The sequence below is a fragment of the Uloborus diversus genome, chromosome 4 (assembly GCF_026930045.1).
Source record: "Uloborus diversus isolate 005 chromosome 4, Udiv.v.3.1, whole genome shotgun sequence".
NCBI classification, from domain to species: domain Eukaryota; kingdom Metazoa; phylum Arthropoda; class Arachnida; order Araneae; family Uloboridae; genus Uloborus; species Uloborus diversus.
In genome coordinates, this window is record NC_072734.1 from 78,030,297 (window position 1) to 78,050,058 (window position 19,762).

The window sequence follows — 19,762 nt, forward strand, 5'->3', positions numbered from 1 at the left end:
GCAGCATATGCAGCACAGGATCATATCCTCCACCCGACCCTTTAATGTCTTAACAAGATCACCGGAGTCCTAATAATGTCAATAATGTCAATCATGGCTTTATTAAGCTATAATCTACTTATCTAATGCCATCAAATCAAAAGGAAGAAGGACAGTACTCAGAGACTTTTTCTTTTTTAATTTGTCAACTACTACTTTCTAGAACAACTTACAACTTTTTTACGCCAGGAAACTATACAGTGAACATGAAGAAACAAAATTCATTCTAAAATAAGAGAAGGCAACCATTGACATGACTCAGTTGGAAGAACTGTTTCTACACGTTTGCCTGTTGATAACAGATCGCTAGTAGCAGCACCGCATCATCAGTTACATTTTGTGACAATAAAACCTCGCAAATTTTTGCTGTGAAACATGGAAAAGTGGGGTTTGCCCCAGTGGCGGATGGGGCCGGCGGACAGCCGGGCAAATGCCCGGTGGACCGCCTCGGTTTGGGCCGCATTAAATCTTTCAATTAAATAGTACAAAAAAAAAAAAAAAAAAAAAAAAAACCTGATTTTTTTTTTCATTTTTGCTTCCTTAAAAAAAAGATAATAGTTAAATATCTCTGTAAATATATATTATAATAACCCGGTATATTTCTAAACGACTAATAAGAAAATTGCTGCAAGAAAAGTAATGGTTGTAAAATTTAAAGAAAAAAAGAAAGAGAACTCTGCAAACTTATGCTGTGAGCAATAAGATGCTTTACTGTGTGTCTGTAAATTCATCGGTCGGCCGATAAGATAACTTTGTTGCATAACTGTCCAGGACCTTTTAAGGCCCTAACAGCTGCCTGTAATGATAGTCTGTAGGGGATAATGAACACGTAAAGGCAGAGCCGCCTCCAGGGGAGGCGTAGAACCGTGGCTGCCAATTTCAATTTAGGGATGAACAAAGTTAAAAAAAAAAAAAAGAAAGAAAGAAAACCTTCTCAGTATTTAAAAAAATGAATAGAAGTAACAAAATACCAAATGGAATTCCCGTGACAAAAATATTTTCTCAACAAAATTTTTAAAGAAAATGCAACCCTTGAATATTAAACCTTTAGGAACATCCACGGTTCTTTATTATAATTTACCTAACTAAAGGCAGCTGAAATTTTTCGAGACATTCTGACAAATTAAAAAAAAAAAAATCAACCAAAAAAGTATTTAGTACATAGTAAAAACCTATGACAAGTTTCAATTTAATACTATGAATGAATAGCTAGATAATAATGGCGGTTTCATAGGGGCCGCCTAAGCATGTTTTAAATAGAAAAAAAGTTAAAATACAGTATAGGAGATTTAAAACATTGTAACGTAATGAATACTAAGTGTTTGAATGTATAAAACGAAAGTAAAATAAAACATTATTAAGATATTCTAGCTGGAGGATATTTAAAGTAAATAAAGTTGGGAGAAGACCTGGTGTCCATGAAAAGTATCACATCCGTCCAAAATGTTAAAAAATTATTTTAACGAATCTCAAACTCTTTAATTTCAAACAAATTCAAACATCAGGTTGAAAATTGCAAATTTCACTATGAAAAAAATCAAAAACTAAAATGATCTTGGAAAAGTTATACTGGGGGGAGGTTTTTTCCTAACATTTGTATCAATAATTTAATAAAAAGATAGGGACTTAGCAAAGAATGCGGAAGGGAGAGACATCCTCTAGCCTTATCCTTCATTTTACACCTCCAAGGTAGATTAGAAACGCGTTTAAAACTTTTACTTTGAAAGAGTGCAGGGGAAGTTTCTAAATCGGAACCCAGTCCCATCTCATAGCGCTTATCGTTATCAAAGATGGCCTAAAATTCTTATTTAGGTCTTCAAATACGAAAAGCTTCCAGGAAAGTGATCACCCAAATCCCTGCAGAAGCGCCTCCACCCCATCTTTAAGAATCATTTAAAGTTTCGTTTTTAGGACTACAATTAAGAAATTTTTCAGAGGTCATCGAATCTCTCCTCCCCCTTGTATCACCAAAGATGGTATGAAATTTCTTTTTTAGGGATTCAATCCTGAAAAGATTTCTGAGAAAAGCCCCTGAACCCTTTGTAACATCAGCGAATATCATCTACGACTGCGCTTTAGAATTCAAATTTCGAAAAATTACGGAATGAAGGTCCCCGAACAGCTTCACCCACTAACATTAGATCACTAACCAAAGATCGACAAAAACTGCGTTTTAAAAGTTAACTTAGAAAATTTTTTGCTCCCAACACGCTCGCCAGCATCACTAAAGGTCCTCTCAAATTTCGTTTTATGGGATTCAAGTCCAAATTATGTCCCGAAAATTCCTCCCCCTCACGTCATTGAAAGTCGACGAAATAACTTTTTTTAAGCTTCAGTTTCCAAGAATTGTCGGTCCCCTTTACGTTATCAAAGAAGACCTACAATCCCTTTCTTTAGAATTCAATTACGAAAAAACTCCTGAAGAGCACCTTCGAGCCTCTTCTCTCCTCTCATTATTTAAGATCATCTAGAATGCATTTTTAAGACAACTAATTTTAAAAAATCCCGGAGGGGAGGGGTGGACACTGGATCTTTGCTCTCATTAGAATTGTCAAAGATAGTTTGAAGACGTTCATCAAAATTATACGTCCTCTTTTCACGCGATATCGCGTGAAAAGTTCCTCATCAATCGTTTTTGCGCCATAAGACCTTCAGATACTGACTTTAAGAGGGGGGGGGATTTATAGGTAACAGACTTTTTGAAGAATTTCAATTTCAAAAAGTATAGCCCTCTCCCCAAAGATCGTCAATTGTCACCTAAATTGTCGCCTCGGGAAATTCAATTGAGAAATTTTGCCCAGAAAGAATTCCTGAACGCCTTTCTACCCCCCTAGTGTTTCAAAACATTGCTTACGCATACGTTTTAGAGCTCTGATTTTGAAAAAGTTTTGGGGGGATTCTCCAAATACCCCCTCCCGCAAACATCGCCCAAGATCATTTAAAAAGTCTAACAATGCGTTTTTAAAGCTATAATTTTGAAAATTTTCCGGGGGAGTGCCCCCCCCCCCCCATCATCAGCAAGAATATTAATTTTTACCATGCAGGTGTTCGAATTATTGATTCTTTTTCTCCAAATTCGTAAACGTAGTTCTCCTAATTTGAATACTCAAATTCTAATGGTGACTCCCTACTAAAACTAGAAGATGTATCCGCTTTATCTTTACATCTGAAAAAAAAAAAAAAAAAAAAACTCAAGGACGGTGGGAGCGTCTCCCCTTCAAGGAGCAAGTCTTAAGGGGGCCGGCTGGCCTGTAAATGCCAGGGCCGGTTTATGTTGCCCCATCCGCCACTGGTTTGCCCTCATTGAAAAACCTTGCCGTATTTGGCACACCCACCTTCTCAGACATTTTTCAGCGCGTTCTCTTTTACAATTTTGTAATAATAAGTAATTTTGAGGCAACAGTTTTACTATATCACTCAACTTTATCATCTCAGATTTTCGTGAGACTTTCAGAAATTTTGCTCTTTGACACCTTAAATTTCTATGTACTTTGTAAAAAAATATTCTTCACAAATTGATGAGTAATATCTTTTTTTTATTCGCTAAAAATTTGATTAAAAATTTTGTAACTTCAAGTTTCACGGAAGTTACTGAGTTGAAGACAATTACATTCATTTTAACTTCATATATAATTTAAATACCTTTTAAGGAAACTACTTTTTTCACAAAATATTAAAATTGATATTTAATTTTTTTAAGATAGTATTTTTAAAAAACTTTGAAAAAAGAAGCTATTATTACTCATGTATTTTGATAAGTATATCTAAAAAATTGCGGAACGGGACGATAGAAGGATGAACATTTACAGAAAATAATCAAGGACACTTTTGGCAATTTTCGCTAAAATTAGCTTTAAAATGCTATAACTGAAGTTTCTTAAGAGCTTGAGTTGTATGAGAGCTCAGTTTAATGAAAATTGTATTTACTGTACCTGTACTTTTATAGCAATAAAAACTTATGGAGAAAAAATTATGTTTTTTCAAGTAGCCCTTAGTGGGTATAAGAGCTGATTTTATTTTGGTGTCAACAGCTAAAAAGGGGATAGCGCAATCGCCCGTTCTTTTTTTCTATTGTGAGTGCCCTATCTCAAGAAGTAATGCTACGTTCTGGTTGAAATTTGGAATATATGTGAATCCATATGTAAACAGGCTTTGGTTCAATTTTGACGCCAATCGCTGCAAGAGGTGTTGATTTTTTTTTCGAATAAAAATAGCTTTATTAATGCAACAATAAGAAAGATAAATCGTAATAGATTGTCGTCTGCGTATTTCTCGTGATTTTAATTGTATGGAAATGATCAGAAATATTATCTCAATGATTTAAAATTTTTAACTGTTGCCATCTTATGTTTGTTGACAAATAAAATATTTGTAATTAATTCAAGCAAGGCTTTTAAAATAACTTTCAATTTTCACTCTTTGCTTTGCTTTTGCAATAATTCAGACATTGGGATGGTCGTCAAGTTTTTGCATGTGTAATTTTGTTTTTGTTGGGAATATTTCTTCCTCGTCAAGCATGGGGAGGGATCAGAAAAAAAAAGAAAAATATAGAAGAAAGTTTCGTGATGGCCACAACATACTAGTTATCATTGTCTGTGTCGCTTGCATTACCATCAATATAAGTCATTTTTTTCTTGCAATGCTATGCTGCCATTTGTCACGCGTAAATGATAACATAACGCTGATTATTATTATCTGCAACAATTTGATAGCATTTTTAGTCTATATATCTTCGAAGTTCAAACCTACCCCTGACACATAAAAACCCTAAATGAGAAAATTAATTTGCTTATAAAAGAAAACATTTAAAATTAAATCGTTTTCTATGTATGATACATAGTGCTTCTAGATTTTTTCCAAACCCACGCGTCATTCCTCGCGTCATTCTAAATATTCATACTTCAGCCATAATCTTTAACCCTTTGCAACATATGGCGTCTCTCAGAGCCTTACCCACACCTGTCGAGAAGCGACGAAGCGAAAGATAAAAACATGATTCTTAGAGCAGAGTAGATTGCAGTTAATTGATAGGTATCAAAGTGCTCTCTGCCTGCGTTTACTTTACCATACATTATTCTCTGCAATATTTACCGGCCAAAGCTATACCTCAATGCAAGATTCTTTCCATTGTTCCAGAATATAGGTAGTTTTATTGGAAAGCATGTCGTATTTGAAAGAATTTTGCTCATGCTATAAAAAATGATTCCATCATTAATTCTGTAATGTATTGCAATTTTGAATGTATTGCATCAAATTTCCGCAAAGTTTTATGTGTTATAAGTTTCGAAAAAGATAACTAGCTCTCCTGCTAACTTCATCATCATGCTGGTAACAGAAGAATATGTTCTATCAATTGCATTCTTTCTGCACTTAATTGTTGGAGTAAATCAAGAAATTTCAACCATTTCGCTTTCGGACAATGTGCACAAGCGGGAATCTTTGCTTACCGAAGCGTGGATGGCACAAAGAAAACATCAACAAACTGTGCATGGTTCTTCAAAACCAGATCCATATGCTGCTACCACTTCTGAAGAAACACATACTACAATTAACAAAACCTCTCTTTCTTTAAATGACAGTTCTTTGTGCTACCCACTGGATTCCTGTACAGACCGATGTGGAGGACAGCCTTCTGTTTTACCATATATTTGCAACTGTGATCCTCTCTGCAGCTATTATAATGACTGTTGTTCTGATTTTGAAAAACTTTGTCACTTGGATTCAAATACTACAGAAACTGTTTTTCCTGAAAGACATGCAACGCCATCATGCACTCGTTTGTTTGATATTTTCCCTGTAATAACTGTAGCGCAATGCTCTGAGGAATTTCCCGAAGGGCTTTTCAAGAAACGCTGTATGTCCGAAACATCACAAGAGTGCAGATATGCTGCTCTCTTCAGAGAAGAGAGTGACCTCCAAGAAGGTTGCCTCGAAATTGCGTTTGCAAAATGCGAGCAGAATTTTCGATTAAAATGTGATGTATCTGTCGAACCAAAGTGTGGGCCAGCTATTAAAAGAACATGTCGCAGATTTTCGTTAAAAGTTTGCAAGACATGTAAAAGTGAAACTTTACCAGTCATCGGCGACAACGGGATTGTATATAAAAATTCCTTTTGTGCTATCTGCAACTTCCAAAATGTGACTACATTTGCATTGCTGGATTTTGAGAATATCACAAAAGAGTTTAAGTTGGCAGATGAAAGCATGTTAAATTCTAGTATAACACCAAACATTGTTTTACGAAGGTGTTTACCGACAGCAATTGACACTTGCCCATCCACAAGAAGTTCGAATCTAGTCAATTTCTGCTTGAACCATTCTGGAGCATTAATTAGCACCCCAGATGGAAATGTTAAGACTACGTTGTACAAAAACATTTACTGTGCAATGTGCAATAATGCAAATATACAAAGCCTGAAATGTTCTCCATGGGCCCTAGATCCTTCAAAAGAAAGAGAACTTATGAATGGCCTCATAAGGCCACTCATTGCTGATTTTGTTACAGGTGATATACAAGGCATTCGAATGGATGACATTCCTGCCGCGTTCTCGATTTTGCTCAACTTCGGTCTTGATGGTCGAGAAAGGATGTATATCTCATCAGAAGGGGAGAAAGACATGAAGTATTACCAGGAACTATGTGGTTCAAGTTACATTTGGGATCCATTCAGCAAAGTTTGCCGCAAGTTGTACTGCTCGACAGAGTTTGTTTTGGTTGATTATAAGTGTGTCAAGAAAGAGGACTTTGAAGGTCAAGTGAGTTCGTATAACAAGACGGCAAAGATTCCTGATTCTGATGCGAAGTTCGTGCATTTGTCACTTAGTGCCGAAATGGAACTTTTAGATATATTGCACTTTCATGGGCTGGAACCGAGTGAAATTTGTGAAACTATTCACGATTCGCTGTGTCAATCTTTTAACATTAAAAAAGAACGCATTCGAAACGTTTCTTTTAATGTTAGCGTTGCCAATTTCACTGATATTGAACAAATGATGATTTTTGTGAACAACATGGAGGATTCTGAACTAATAACATTTACAATTGATTTCGATTTATATGAAGATATATCTGTTAACGATACAGCGCTTGAGCCTTCAGTAGATAGCATAGTTTCAATGCTAGCTTCAGCACTCTCGATTAACGGTTTTGAATTTGAAGTTAACAATGTAACCGGAAGAATATTTGAATTACACCAAACCGTCTCTACTTTAACATCTTGGTGCAACCCTGACAATGGAGGAGAACGGAAAGAATATTGGAATTCTGACTTCACGTTAGTTTTGGGAAATGACAGTTCTCCATTAGTTGGCAACAAAATAAAAGGCATCTATGTCAACAAAACTCAGAAGTTTTACTCAAGTGGACAATTTGTGGCCGACATTCTTTTCCAAGGCTACCAGTTCAGTGGAAATTTGATAAACGTAAGTGGTTTAGCTGTGATTTGTGACTGGAAAGCAAAATTGGATGAATCTTGTCCACGAATTTTGTTAGAACGACACGAATACGAAGTTCTTAGGAATGGCACAGTCGTGATCCACAACTCTTCCCTCAGCAATCGAATTATAAACAATGTCTACGAAGTGACGGACAACGATAGCATTTTGATGTGTCTCCATACTGTTATACCGAATACCACAAACGAGTTCTACAGATTGGATATGAACATCGCTCAAGCTTTAGTCAGTTATATCCTTTCGTGGATTTCCATCATCGCCTTGAGTATAGTATTTATTACGTACACAATATTCCCCAAACTCCGGAATCTTCCCGGATGTAATACAATGAATCTCACATTTTGTCTGATATGTATGCAAATTACATTTATTTTCGGGCAACGAAGCACAGTGGTCGGCTTAGCTTGTAAAATGGTAGCTCTAATTCTTCATTATGAGATTTTATGTTCTCTAATGTGGATGAATGTTATAGCGTACGATTTGTACCAAACTTTTGGCAACAAATACATAAAAAGCAGCATACGCAGCAAAGCCGAATATTTACTGAAGTATATGGCGTACTCATACGTCATTCCTCTTCTGATAATAGCTGTAGCTACTTTACTCGATCAATTTGTTGAGAGTGATTTTTCTCCGCATTATGGAAGGAGTGATAGATGCTGGATCACAAGCAAATGTGCTGCCATCGTATTTTTCGCTCTGCCACTTGGATTGATTATGTTTGTCAACTATTGCTTCTTTGTTTTAACAATTATTTCGATCAGGAGTGTAAGACACAATTTGTACCTTTCGAACCAAAGCAACGCCAGAAAAGGTAAGAGTGAAGTTTTCTTATATTCCCGAATGGCTTTGGTTATCGGGCTTACTTGGGCAACAGCCTTCGCCGCAGCATATGTCAGAGAGGAAAAGCTAACTGGCCAAATTCTTACTTATTGCTTCATTATTTTTAATACTCTACAAGGAGTATTCATTTTCTGTGTGTTTGTTTGTAATCGTACAGTTTTTGAACTCTACAGAAAAACATTCCGGCAGTTAGCGAAAAGAATAAACTGTGGAACAAATTCAACATCTGCTCTATCCAAATTAGCTAATGTGATGAAGCGCACAGTGTCCTCGGACACGGTGGTGTCCACCATTTCGAATAGTAGCGGAGCTTCAAATGAAACTCAATTGAGCACTTTGAGGGAAAATGATGTAATTATAGACAGCCACAATGTATAGGAACTGATTGACTTTTGTTAGAGGTTTCAAAGAAGCAAATGTTGCTATTTTATCTCGCATCATACTAATTTACCATCAGCAACAAAAGATCCGAAAAACAAATATGCAAATATCAGGCTTTAGCAGGGGTGCCCCAACGGGAAGTGATGGGAGGTCACTCAGTCCTTCCAAAACTTCTCTTATTCGGTAAATTTTGTCTGATAGTTCGGCAAATTTGAAGACAATATTACAATATTGCAAATGCTTAATGTATCTTTTCAAGAGATGGTGAGTTTCGTGCATGTTCTCACTTTATTATTCAGATTTAAATTCAGGTACATTGCGAATTTCCTCCACCGAAAAATCTTAGTTCGGGGTGCCCCCAGATTTTAGTTTAAGGCCACTCAGGTTAAATACTGGTGAAAGGCGAAATTTATAATGCTTTTGTTCAAAATAAGCTCTTAAATACGTTGCTTTTTCTTTGTGTGCACTAATTCTTCAAGCATGTGAAAAACACGAATCTCTCTGATTTATAGTTTGGATTATCAAGTGTAAAAGTTGAATGTAAGGTTTCCTTATTTTTGGGAAAGGTAAGAAATGAGTTTTCCCCAAACTTCAAACACGAGAGTTTAAATTGTGTTGAAAAAAAGTAATTCAGCTTTAAGAGTTCATTTAAAATTTCAGATTAACTTTCGAAAAACACTATGCCTCATTGCAAATCATATTGACTATCCGGTACAAAAATGAATTCCTCTTTAACAATAATATTTTAAGGTCCCCACAAATTTGTGCACAATATGATCAAAAATCACCTTCCGATTGAAGGATTTCTTTGCAGTTTTCAACCTCTGTAAGGTGATGTTTTTCTCAGGAACGGCAGTTGTTTCCAATCCTTTTGCGCAATGATGATTCTATTCCAAATAATCTTCAGGTTAAACAATGAAAGTTCTCTGATCCCCCCCCCTACTTACGGCTGAAAATTCTCTTCGAGGAATAGTCTAAAACTTCTAAACAATCAATTAATTTTTAGATAACATGACCAGATTTTTCAAGCTAAAAATTAGGGCATATGCCAAATATGCCGCGGTCAAGTAAACGGCAGTATCTGCAAAAAGGAGGTTTCAAGATATTTGAAGAAATAGGTGATGGATTCAATGCTAAAAATTGGGAAATGTTTTACTTCGACGTCTTTTTTTTTTTTTTTTTCAGTGAAAACTAAATCAGCAAGCTTGTGCAATAAAATTAATGTGCAATGGATGACAAAAAAAAAAAAAGAAAAGAAAAGTTTGCAGTTACTGTCCTTTACCAGCCCACGGTAGAATTCCCCCCTCCCCTTCCCTTTTTTTCAGAAACTCAATGTGTAACCAAGCGGAAAATTTTCAGATTTTTCATAAAAAATAATTTTTACATGCCTCGTCCCTTGCAATACAGCGAAATGTGGGGTAAAGTGAAATAGTAAAGACGACATACCTTTTTCAAAAAGAACAAACTGGAAATTTGTTCTGAAACTTACAGTGCATGAAGAAAGAACATTGCATTTTATGATAAAATTTGCTTTGAAGTATTATTTTTTTTATTTTTGGTAGTTAAGTAATTGTACCTTCTCGAAAAAAAAAAAAAAAGAAACGAGCTGTTGTGTGCATCACTTGACTTCTTTTTACTTCAATTTAATGTCACTTCCCCATTACTGGCAATTTTAATGTGATTCAATAGTTTACTCTCAAATTATCACCAACAGGGGCCAAATTGAAATCAGATTAAAAAAAAAAAAATTTTAAAAATCGCCAAATTTGTCGCTAAGTTGGCGACAAAACTCGTCAAACAAAAGGCTGGCGATATATCGCCAAGTGTCCGCCAAACGATAACACCATTTGAGTTTACATCGAAATTAACAATGATCCCCCCCCCCAAAAGGGGCAAAAGACCCCTTTAGAAACGCTCGAATGCAACCAAAAGGGGCATTCGAGCGTTTCCCCCCCTAGTGGGGCCTAGGGGGGGCACAACTAGACCCCACTAGGAGTCTACGTACCAAATTTCAGCTTTCTAGGACATACCGTTCTTGAGTTATGCGACATACATACGCACGTACGCACATCCGCACATACATACATACAGATGTCACGAGAAAACTCGTTGTAATTAAATTGGGAATCGTCAAAATGGATATTTCGCGACCTTTTGACTTTTTTCCTGGGTTTAACTTTTTTCTTAACCCATCCCGAAAAAAGTATGATAGCTTTCTTTCTGAAAATTTAGTATGTTGTCGTCCAAACATTTTACCCTCTTCAGAAAAAAAAAAGTTAAAAAAAAAATACGCGACAGCTTTCATTTGCAATTTTTTTAATGAAATTTGGAAAAAAAAAAACCCTTTGTTTTTCGCTTTTTCCTCGATTTAATTCTTTCCAATTCAATCCCACAAAAGTATATGAGAGATTTCTTTCTGAAAATTTAGTATGTAGTAGTCAAAACCTTTCACCCTCTTCAGATTTTTTTTTTTTTTCAAAAATATGCAATAGGTTTTTTTTTTTTTACAACTTTTAAAATTCAGATTAATACATCGTATCTTCTAGCATTGCCCCCCGCCCCCCATCGGGGGGAAAAAAGCTCTCTTCCGAACTGCTGAGACGTCATGCTTTTGACGTCACAACCTGGATTGAATCTTATTCGCTGCAAAGCTTCTTTCTTTTTTTGCTGTTGCTAATTGTAGCACTTGGTTTTTTTCTATACTTTTTTTGTGTAGGAATTTCATTTATTTTTTTGTCAATCCCCCCTCCCCGCCGGACGTTTCGCTGTATCTATTTTAGGTTACATATTTGTGCGCACTTAATATAATTAAAATAATGAGTTTTTTTTTTTTTTGCAAACGCTACTTCTTGTACACTACCTGGAACAAGGAAAAAGCTTTTTTTCGCGCTATTTATTTAAACGAATAAAACGCAGTTTTTTAAATAATCTTTATTTAGATTAGAAAATGGGCGGGGAGGTTAAAATAAATAGAGACGAATAAAAAAAAATAGAGATAAGTCGTACAGGTAGGTAGACGCCGAAGGCGGCAATTTTGGCGTAAAATGGTGTATGACACAAAACTCAACTGGAAACAGGAAAGAAAATACGAAAAAAAATAGATTTCGATTAATTAATACTGCTGCCAATTTTTTTAAACAGCCGCCGAAGGCGTCGAACTTCGCGTAAAAACAGGACGGGGGAGCGCCATACTGGTACTGCTAGTAAGATGTAGTTTTGAAAGATTTTAAGCATTTATATTTCTTATAAATTCTTAAATTCACTTTGGATGCCCCTCCCCCCAAGAAGGGTGTCATCTGGGACGGACCACCCACTGGTTGTGACAGTACTGCAGAGGAGTAATATGAAACAAAGAAGCAATACTAGTTGGTATCAAGCTGTAATCTGTTTATCATTCACTAACGTAATTTGACAAGGCTACCAGAAAAACTTCAACATAGTGCGCAACCTGACTTTAACCGACTGAAAGTTATCCGTTCATTGATGTTCCAACCGATCGACGGCGACGTGCAGATAACCGATGCTCTATTTAAAATTAAGAAAAAGGTTTTGTTTTAATTCTGTAAATTCTTTTTTGCAACAAATTTTAGTTTCTAGCTATTGTAAGAATTAGAAGAAAAATTCATGATTTTTAGACAGAAAAATAGAAAAAACAGTGAATTTTTGTAACCATGCGAGAGTCCGCAGTAAATACTTTTTTGCAATAAATTTTACATTCTATTTTTTTTTTATAGAATTTGCAAGAAAACTTTATGCTTTTTAGACATAAAGATAAAAAGGAAAAAAAAATGAATTTAACTTTTCACCCTTTATAGTACTAAGTTCAAAATAATTGTAACTTAAAAATAAAATTTGATATACGCTAAGTTTATTATCGATGAATAATTTTTATAATTCAATTTCACACAGTTGAAGCCATTTTCTTGATTCACATTCCAGTTTCTCATTGTGATTTTGTGACGAAATATTTTGGTGTTGTTCGGGCTGTCATCACTGATCAAAATATGATGTAAATTTTGTAAAACATGCTAGTTGGATGATGAGAAAACTAGAAACTACATTCTGTGTGTGCAATATTCGTTTCCAGCGATTTGTTTTGAATATCGTGATCCGTATAAATGTGCGTTACTTGTGAATGAAATTATGTACATTTTGCTTGAAACTTTTATATATATTTTCAACTCATCTCCAGGCTCAGTTATGTGATTCCAGTTCACGAAAGGTTGAATGATCTTCTAATAAAAATTAATGCATTTACGTTTTCATTATGTGATATCTCGTTTGCGTCATTAATGATATGAAGGGACGTCACTGCTGCAGTCTATAACAGTGGTGCAAGTCTCTTAATTTTAGATGCAATCAGGAATTTTTTGGGGGGATTGTTTCAGTTTCACCATAACAGTTTTTACACGCAGACCCGTCATTTAGGGAGGGGCTTATTACCAGCTCTTCGGAAGGGAGTGAGATCGGGAAAAACGGGCGATTTCACGATGTGTATCGGGGAAAAAAAAAGAACCCGTTTTCGGGTTTTTTACTCGTCCGCTTCAGAGGTGGTGAGATCTCGTAGTGAGATACAGTGAGTAGTTTTATATGACTTTAATCTAAGTTGCTAAAAATTTAGGGTAAACAAAAGATAGTTAACTAAGGAGCTTTGACCTCAAGCAAACTAGGGAGACGACCCAAAGACTAATTTGATGTTTTTTCATTTTCATTTTTGAATAGATAAGATATTATGATTTAGGCCTAAAGATTTGATTTTATGTAAGCAATAACTAATATTGTGAATATGAAGGCCTTATTTTTTTTTAATGAATAACTAAAAGAAGATTTTGGTCTAAAAAAATGTTTTCTTTTGACAAATAACTAAAATGCTAAGAATCGTTGAGCCCAATGAATTGCTACTTAGTACAATACCTTAAATAGTTTAGGTCTGAGCTGATCAAGTTTTGAATTTGACTTCTGCTTTCCTGACGATATGGAGTACGCTTTATTAAAAAAAAAAAAAGTAACATTTCACCTACAGAGTGAACATTTCGTATTTTACTTCAAGTATCATTTAAACCAGAGAAAACCAAACTTCTGACCTCCACGTGTCCCCTCCGAAAAATTTACGAACTTCGCGGACCCCCCCCCCCCCTCCCCCCCTCTGGGCATGCGCAAAAAAAAAAAAAAAAAAAATTGACAGTTAAATTTTTTATATCTACGGGGCTTATATCTACGGGGGATGTTACGGGGCTAAAGTTTAGCACTGAAAACAGGACAAGGGGTCATTGTTTTAAGCTATTTAAATCTCAGGCTAACATGGATATTAGGAAAAATTATTATTTTAGCAGGGTAGTGGAACCTTGGAACAGCTTACCGGAAGAGGTGGTAATGAGCAAAGGAGCAGACAGTTTTAAGAGGGCCATTGATCTTCACTGGGGATTGTAAATTGACTAGGACCAGTCTAGATGGGCCCAGAGCCTGTTGCTGGTCGTCACATTTGTATTTGTATTTATTTCTAATATAATAACGCTTTTTTTTCCTTTTTCATTCATTGTTCTGTTTGTTTTCAGAGCTCTTGTCTGGTTTTAATTCGTACATTATTATTTTGAGTTCAATTGAAAAAAAAAATGTTTTATTTGAAGTATAATGTCCTAGCTGTAAAAATGAACAAAATGTTTGCAGTTTACTTAATACAGTTTTATAACAATATGAACTTCGTCATGTACACAAAATTAGTTAATGTGTTGTGTGTTTACTTCCGACAATTCGGGGGGGGGGGGGGGGGCTGCTTCCTGCGTGTACTTAAGCAAGAATATTTTTATTCCTCATAAATGTGCTTTCTTTTTTAATCAAAATATCGTTACTCGTTCTTCAATCTCAATTATATTTATCGTTTTAGCTGGATAGTACCGCGGACCCCCTGGCATGAACTTGTGGACCCCCCAGGGGTCCGCGGACCGCAGTTTGGGAAACTATGATTTAAACAAAAAACACCATCAAACCTGCGATTTTGATTTTTTCAATATCGTGAAGTTTTCTAACATTCATGTGGTGGGGGGGGGGGGGGGGTCACATCTCCCTAAGTGTTGAGTCAAGTCTCCCGAACACTAGGGACACTTGACCCATATGTAGACTTGAGGAATATAATATTTCTGTACCATTTCTACTTAGAATTAAGCTATTATTTTTAGCCATAATAATGTGTGCACAATGACAACCTATTTATGTATATTTTTTTATTTCGTTCTAACTATTCTACAAAAAAAAAAAAAAAAAAAAAAAAAAAAAAAAAAAAAAAAAAACACGAAAAATTGGATTAAATCTCCCTAGCTTCCCCTATACATCAAGTTTGTTATTGACATTACTTAGAAATTTTTGAAATTATAGCAGTAATATAGCAGTAATGAAACGAATTGACGCAATGCCAAAAGAATTCACTGATCCACTAAGAAGCATTTGTTCGAGATTATCATATATGTACGTCTGTAGAGTAGTATATTCAAAATTGTATGCTATATATTGATTAAAAAAAAAGATCGATGTTTTGAAAAATCAATGTTTTTTGGTCGATGTATCACACCATCAATGTTTTAATTTCTTACATCGATGTCGCACCTCTAATTTGTATCATTTGCAAAAGGTAGAATCAGCCAAAAATGATCGAGTAGTAAGATGCGCGTTCACGCTTATCCTATCTATTACATTACAAAATAGTATCATTATCAAACAGGCCTATTACGAATAATACAACTGATGTTTCCACTTCAAGGTCATCTGCCATCTCTCCGTGGTCAAGCTTTAACGTAAAGACGGAAATTTGAGAGTTCTGCATGTTTTTAAACAAGTGTGCAGGCATCATCATTGTTTAAAAGATGACCCTGATAGGTTTTTTTTTTTTTTTTAAGTTGAGGGGTCTTACATATTCCCCTCCCTCAAATGTGAAGAAAGTAATTTCTACTAGTTTTAACCTGTGATGTGGAAGTTTGCTAAAAATATTTAGTTAAGAATTTTACATTTTACCTTTCCAGGGATTTTTGATGAGCTATTTACACTCCATTTATGGGAAAGATAGAATAGATATAAACCAAGAATTGCGTCAGTTGGCGTGCTCAATTACGTGCTTGACTTGAACAAAATTAATTGGTGCTTTCAGACAATGTATGTGAATTCTATTGGTTAGTTTTTTTTTTTTTTAATTCAAGAAAATCCCCATAAGTGGCACAGCGATGTACCTTGTGAAAACCCTTTTGTTTACTTTCGGTCTCTGTATACCGCGAACAGCACTGTCTGTTCTCGAACTCCGCGACTAGCAGCTGGGAACGGTTCCAATTAAAAAAGGGGTGATGGTTTAAGGAAGCGCACTTCCCGATGTATTCAGTCTTTGCTTGCTCGTTACTTCCTTCTTGCTATCACCCCTGTTTTGATAAAATCAGAAGAGACCTGACGCATGCGCAATTTTGAGTAAGATTTCGCGTTAAAATATCGGATAGTAGGTGTTTCTATTCAGTCCATAAATACTGTACTCAAGGGCAAATGAGGCAGGGAGAAGCAAAGGGATATAAGTGACAAAATCTAGTAAAGGTAAAATCTAGTACAAATGGTAGGTATCCATTTTGGGACAAGAGGTAGTACTAGTAACCTGGTAGGGGCTGCTATATAGCATGATTTAAAAAAACTTTTCAATGAAAATCTACCTAGGTCCTTATCGTTTGCTGCATTGTACTCAAAATTTGAAAATGTCCACTTGAAAACCTTTTCTTCTCACTGCCTCAAATAGAAAGAACTCATTTTTTCATCTGAAAAATTAATTTTGATGCATATTACATTTTTATGTGTATTTTACATAACTTCAGTGCATAATTACCGAACCTTTTGTACAATTTTTCTTTTTAAAGGATTTCAGATTACATTTGGTGGATTTCAACGGGTTGCATTAGATCTATGGGACACAGATTGAGTACTGATTGTGTAGAACTTCTTACGCGTCTAAACTGATTATGTAGTGAGAGTGTCTACCAACTTCAAAGTCATGGGGAAATACATCTGATTAAGTAAAATGACACAACGTGTATAAAATACACATAAAAACATTTAATACAGAGTTAAAAACTCAGCAAGCAGCGGTTTGCTGAGTTTTTTCTCTTTTTTAAATGCTTTTATTTGTACTTTATACACGTTGTGTCATTTTACTTATTCCACAGTACAAAGTTTTCGACTGCTTTTTTACAAATAAATCTGTTGTTTCCATTTGCCTTCTAGTCTCTGGGGTGAATAGAAATGTGATTTAATTTGACAACAAAGTCATTTAAGTCAAATTTTTCATACCCAGTTACCACCACATCACAGTGCAGGGTCCCCTGTACCTACCACTATTTAACCGGTTGGATGGGACCCTGAAGACAGCTGTTTTTTTTAAATACAGATCAGAAGCCGTGCAATCCCTGGCCCAGCATCCCCACAGGCATTGAATCACTTGGGGAACTTTGTGACTATGACTTATTTAATCTGCCCCAGTCACCAATAACAAGCACGGAGGATCTTTGATCGGCTGGCATCGAATCCATGAGCCCTCAGGTACAAGTCTATGCCTCACTGATCAGCCCGTCCAGTTTAATTCTTGGACGAAATGCAAAATCCGTCTTGGACAGAATGCAAATTTGTCTTGGATAGAATGCAAAAAAAAAAAAAAAAAAAAATATTCTCAATTTATCCAAAAGAAAGAGAGTGATCAAAAGTTGAAACATTGAAATTCTGTCTCTTTCTCCAACTGACTGTAAAAAAATCATTTCATAAGCAGTGATTGAGAAACAAAAGACACCACAACATTACACACAAAATGAAACAAAAAAGTATTCCAATTTATTATCACACTTTATTAGAGAGCAAATAAAAATCAACACCACTTGAATCTTCTTAAAACAATAAAAGGTGTATAATACAGGCTAGAAGTTTGAAAGACTTATACTTTTTATGTAAATCATAAAAACACATGGAATACAACAAATATGCTATGTACATAGGTTGAAAATTCATAAGTTTCTTGCAAACTGATAAAATGGCTTTACAATATCACTTAAAAGCATATAGATTTTCTTTTTTTATTTTCTTAAACAATCCAACTACTCTACAACCTTCTCACTAGAAAACCTTCCATAGTTTTGCTTTCTTAAACACTTATGCACTATAACTTTTAATAACCTGCTTTAGCAATGAGAAATAGGAAAAACTTGGTACCTCATATTATAAAATTATAAAAAAATCAATAAATGATAGTTATATCACATTTGATGACTAGCAAACATCTAAACTTCGCTTGTTTTAAACTTCAAAGCTTCAGAAATTATAGGGGTAAAACAGAAAGTTAATCATACAAAACATTTAATTCAACGTCATCTTCCATTAGTTGCAATGAGTGGTTAAAAAAAAATATTTTAATCAAAAATAAATAAGAGAACAAGAATCAAATTCAAAAATTTTTTTTAATCAAAAATAAAACAGTTCAAACTATAACAAAAATGAGCACACTGATGACAAAATCTTAAAATGTCAAAAAATAAATAACGTATAGTAAATCAACAAAACATCAACTTAATTTTTGAATAAATGATCCTTTACAGAACAAAATCAATGACAAACGAAACAAAAATTTAAGCAAAAACAAATGCATAACATAACTTTTTACCACACTTATGGTGTATGTACAATAGAGTTGATTATCCAATAAAAGTTCAACCACAACATTAGTGCAATAAAAACAGTAAAAGGTAAAAATTTGGTTGAAATATCAAAAGATATTTAGAAAATATTAGTTCAACAAGTATAAGCTTCTGAAACAACCAAGTATTCAACCATTTTTTTTTTAAATATCGGTATACTTAGCATTCGTCAACAAAGCATACTGCAAATCCAAATAAATAAATACATAATCAATCAAGCAGCCAAAACATAGAATACAGTAATGTTCACAAAACCTTATACAATTTTATAACAGTGCTAAAGTAAGATTATAATTTAATTTGAAGACACTGAAATAGAAATAAGAATACTCATAAATATTACTTGCTTTTAACCATTGCTACATTGTTTGCTACATTGCTTTTAATGCAGGTGGCAAGTTAGGTATTTCACAGATGGCACTACCAACATGAATATCAAAAATAATTTTTGCTTTTTTATGACAAACACACAATTTTAAAAATTAATAAAACGAAAGCTTACTTTTTTTATTCATCAAGGGAAAGCTTTTCCTTCATCCAAATCATCTTTTATTTTGTTTAGCTCATAAACGAGGATAACAGCTTTGAAGTAAAAAACATGGCACTCAAAATATATCCCTCACAAAACAGCAAATTGCAAGAGACAGTAATTTAACAAAACACATAAATACATCCACCATTTTAGCTTAAAATAAAAAGGAAATCTTTTCTAACAAGGAAAAAATAAACTCTTAATTTCAGCTCTTCAAAACTGTACAAATGCTATGATTAAGCTATCTTTTAACACTAAAAAGGCATGGCTCATATCTCCCTTTGTCTCTGAAGAAAACATATAATAATCTTTAAACAGTCAACAGTAGTGTGTTTTTATAATTGTTAAAGAAACACATCACAAAGGCATCTGATTTTAATGACCAACAACAATAAACATTGAAACCCTTAATAAATACTTTACTGTATATAGTTAAATGACTGGACAGGTTAATACAGTTAGTATTAATTTGTGCATTAGTCAAGAGTAATATTTTACAAGTTCAACACTCAAAGTATACATAATCCAAAGTTCCCTTTGGGACCATCAAAATATAGGCAAATTCACAAAGATTTCAGAGTGGGAAATGGAATGATTTCCAGAAAAAACATCAAACCTTAACTCAACCACAGGAATAATAATAATAATAATAAAGGATACATACATGTCTTTAATATCCTTGGAGGAAATAGTTTTAATTCAAGGGAAAAAGAAAGATTTAATCTAACATCCAACAACTTTATGCGTTAAGAAAATAAGTCAAATAATAATTGCAAGGTACAAAACACTTCATATATAATTTCAGTACAGT

General features: G+C 34.5%; 1 protein-coding gene across 1 annotated transcript; it reads left to right on the top strand.

Moving 5' to 3' along the window:
* The first annotated feature begins 5,895 nt into the window (after positions 1-5,895).
* On the top strand, positions 5,896-8,715 carry LOC129220655 (uncharacterized). Its single transcript, XM_054855084.1, has one exon. The coding sequence runs from the start codon at positions 5,896-5,898 to the stop codon at positions 8,713-8,715; it is 2,820 nt and encodes a 939-aa protein (XP_054711059.1).
* Positions 8,716-19,762: the final 11,047 nt, after the last annotated feature.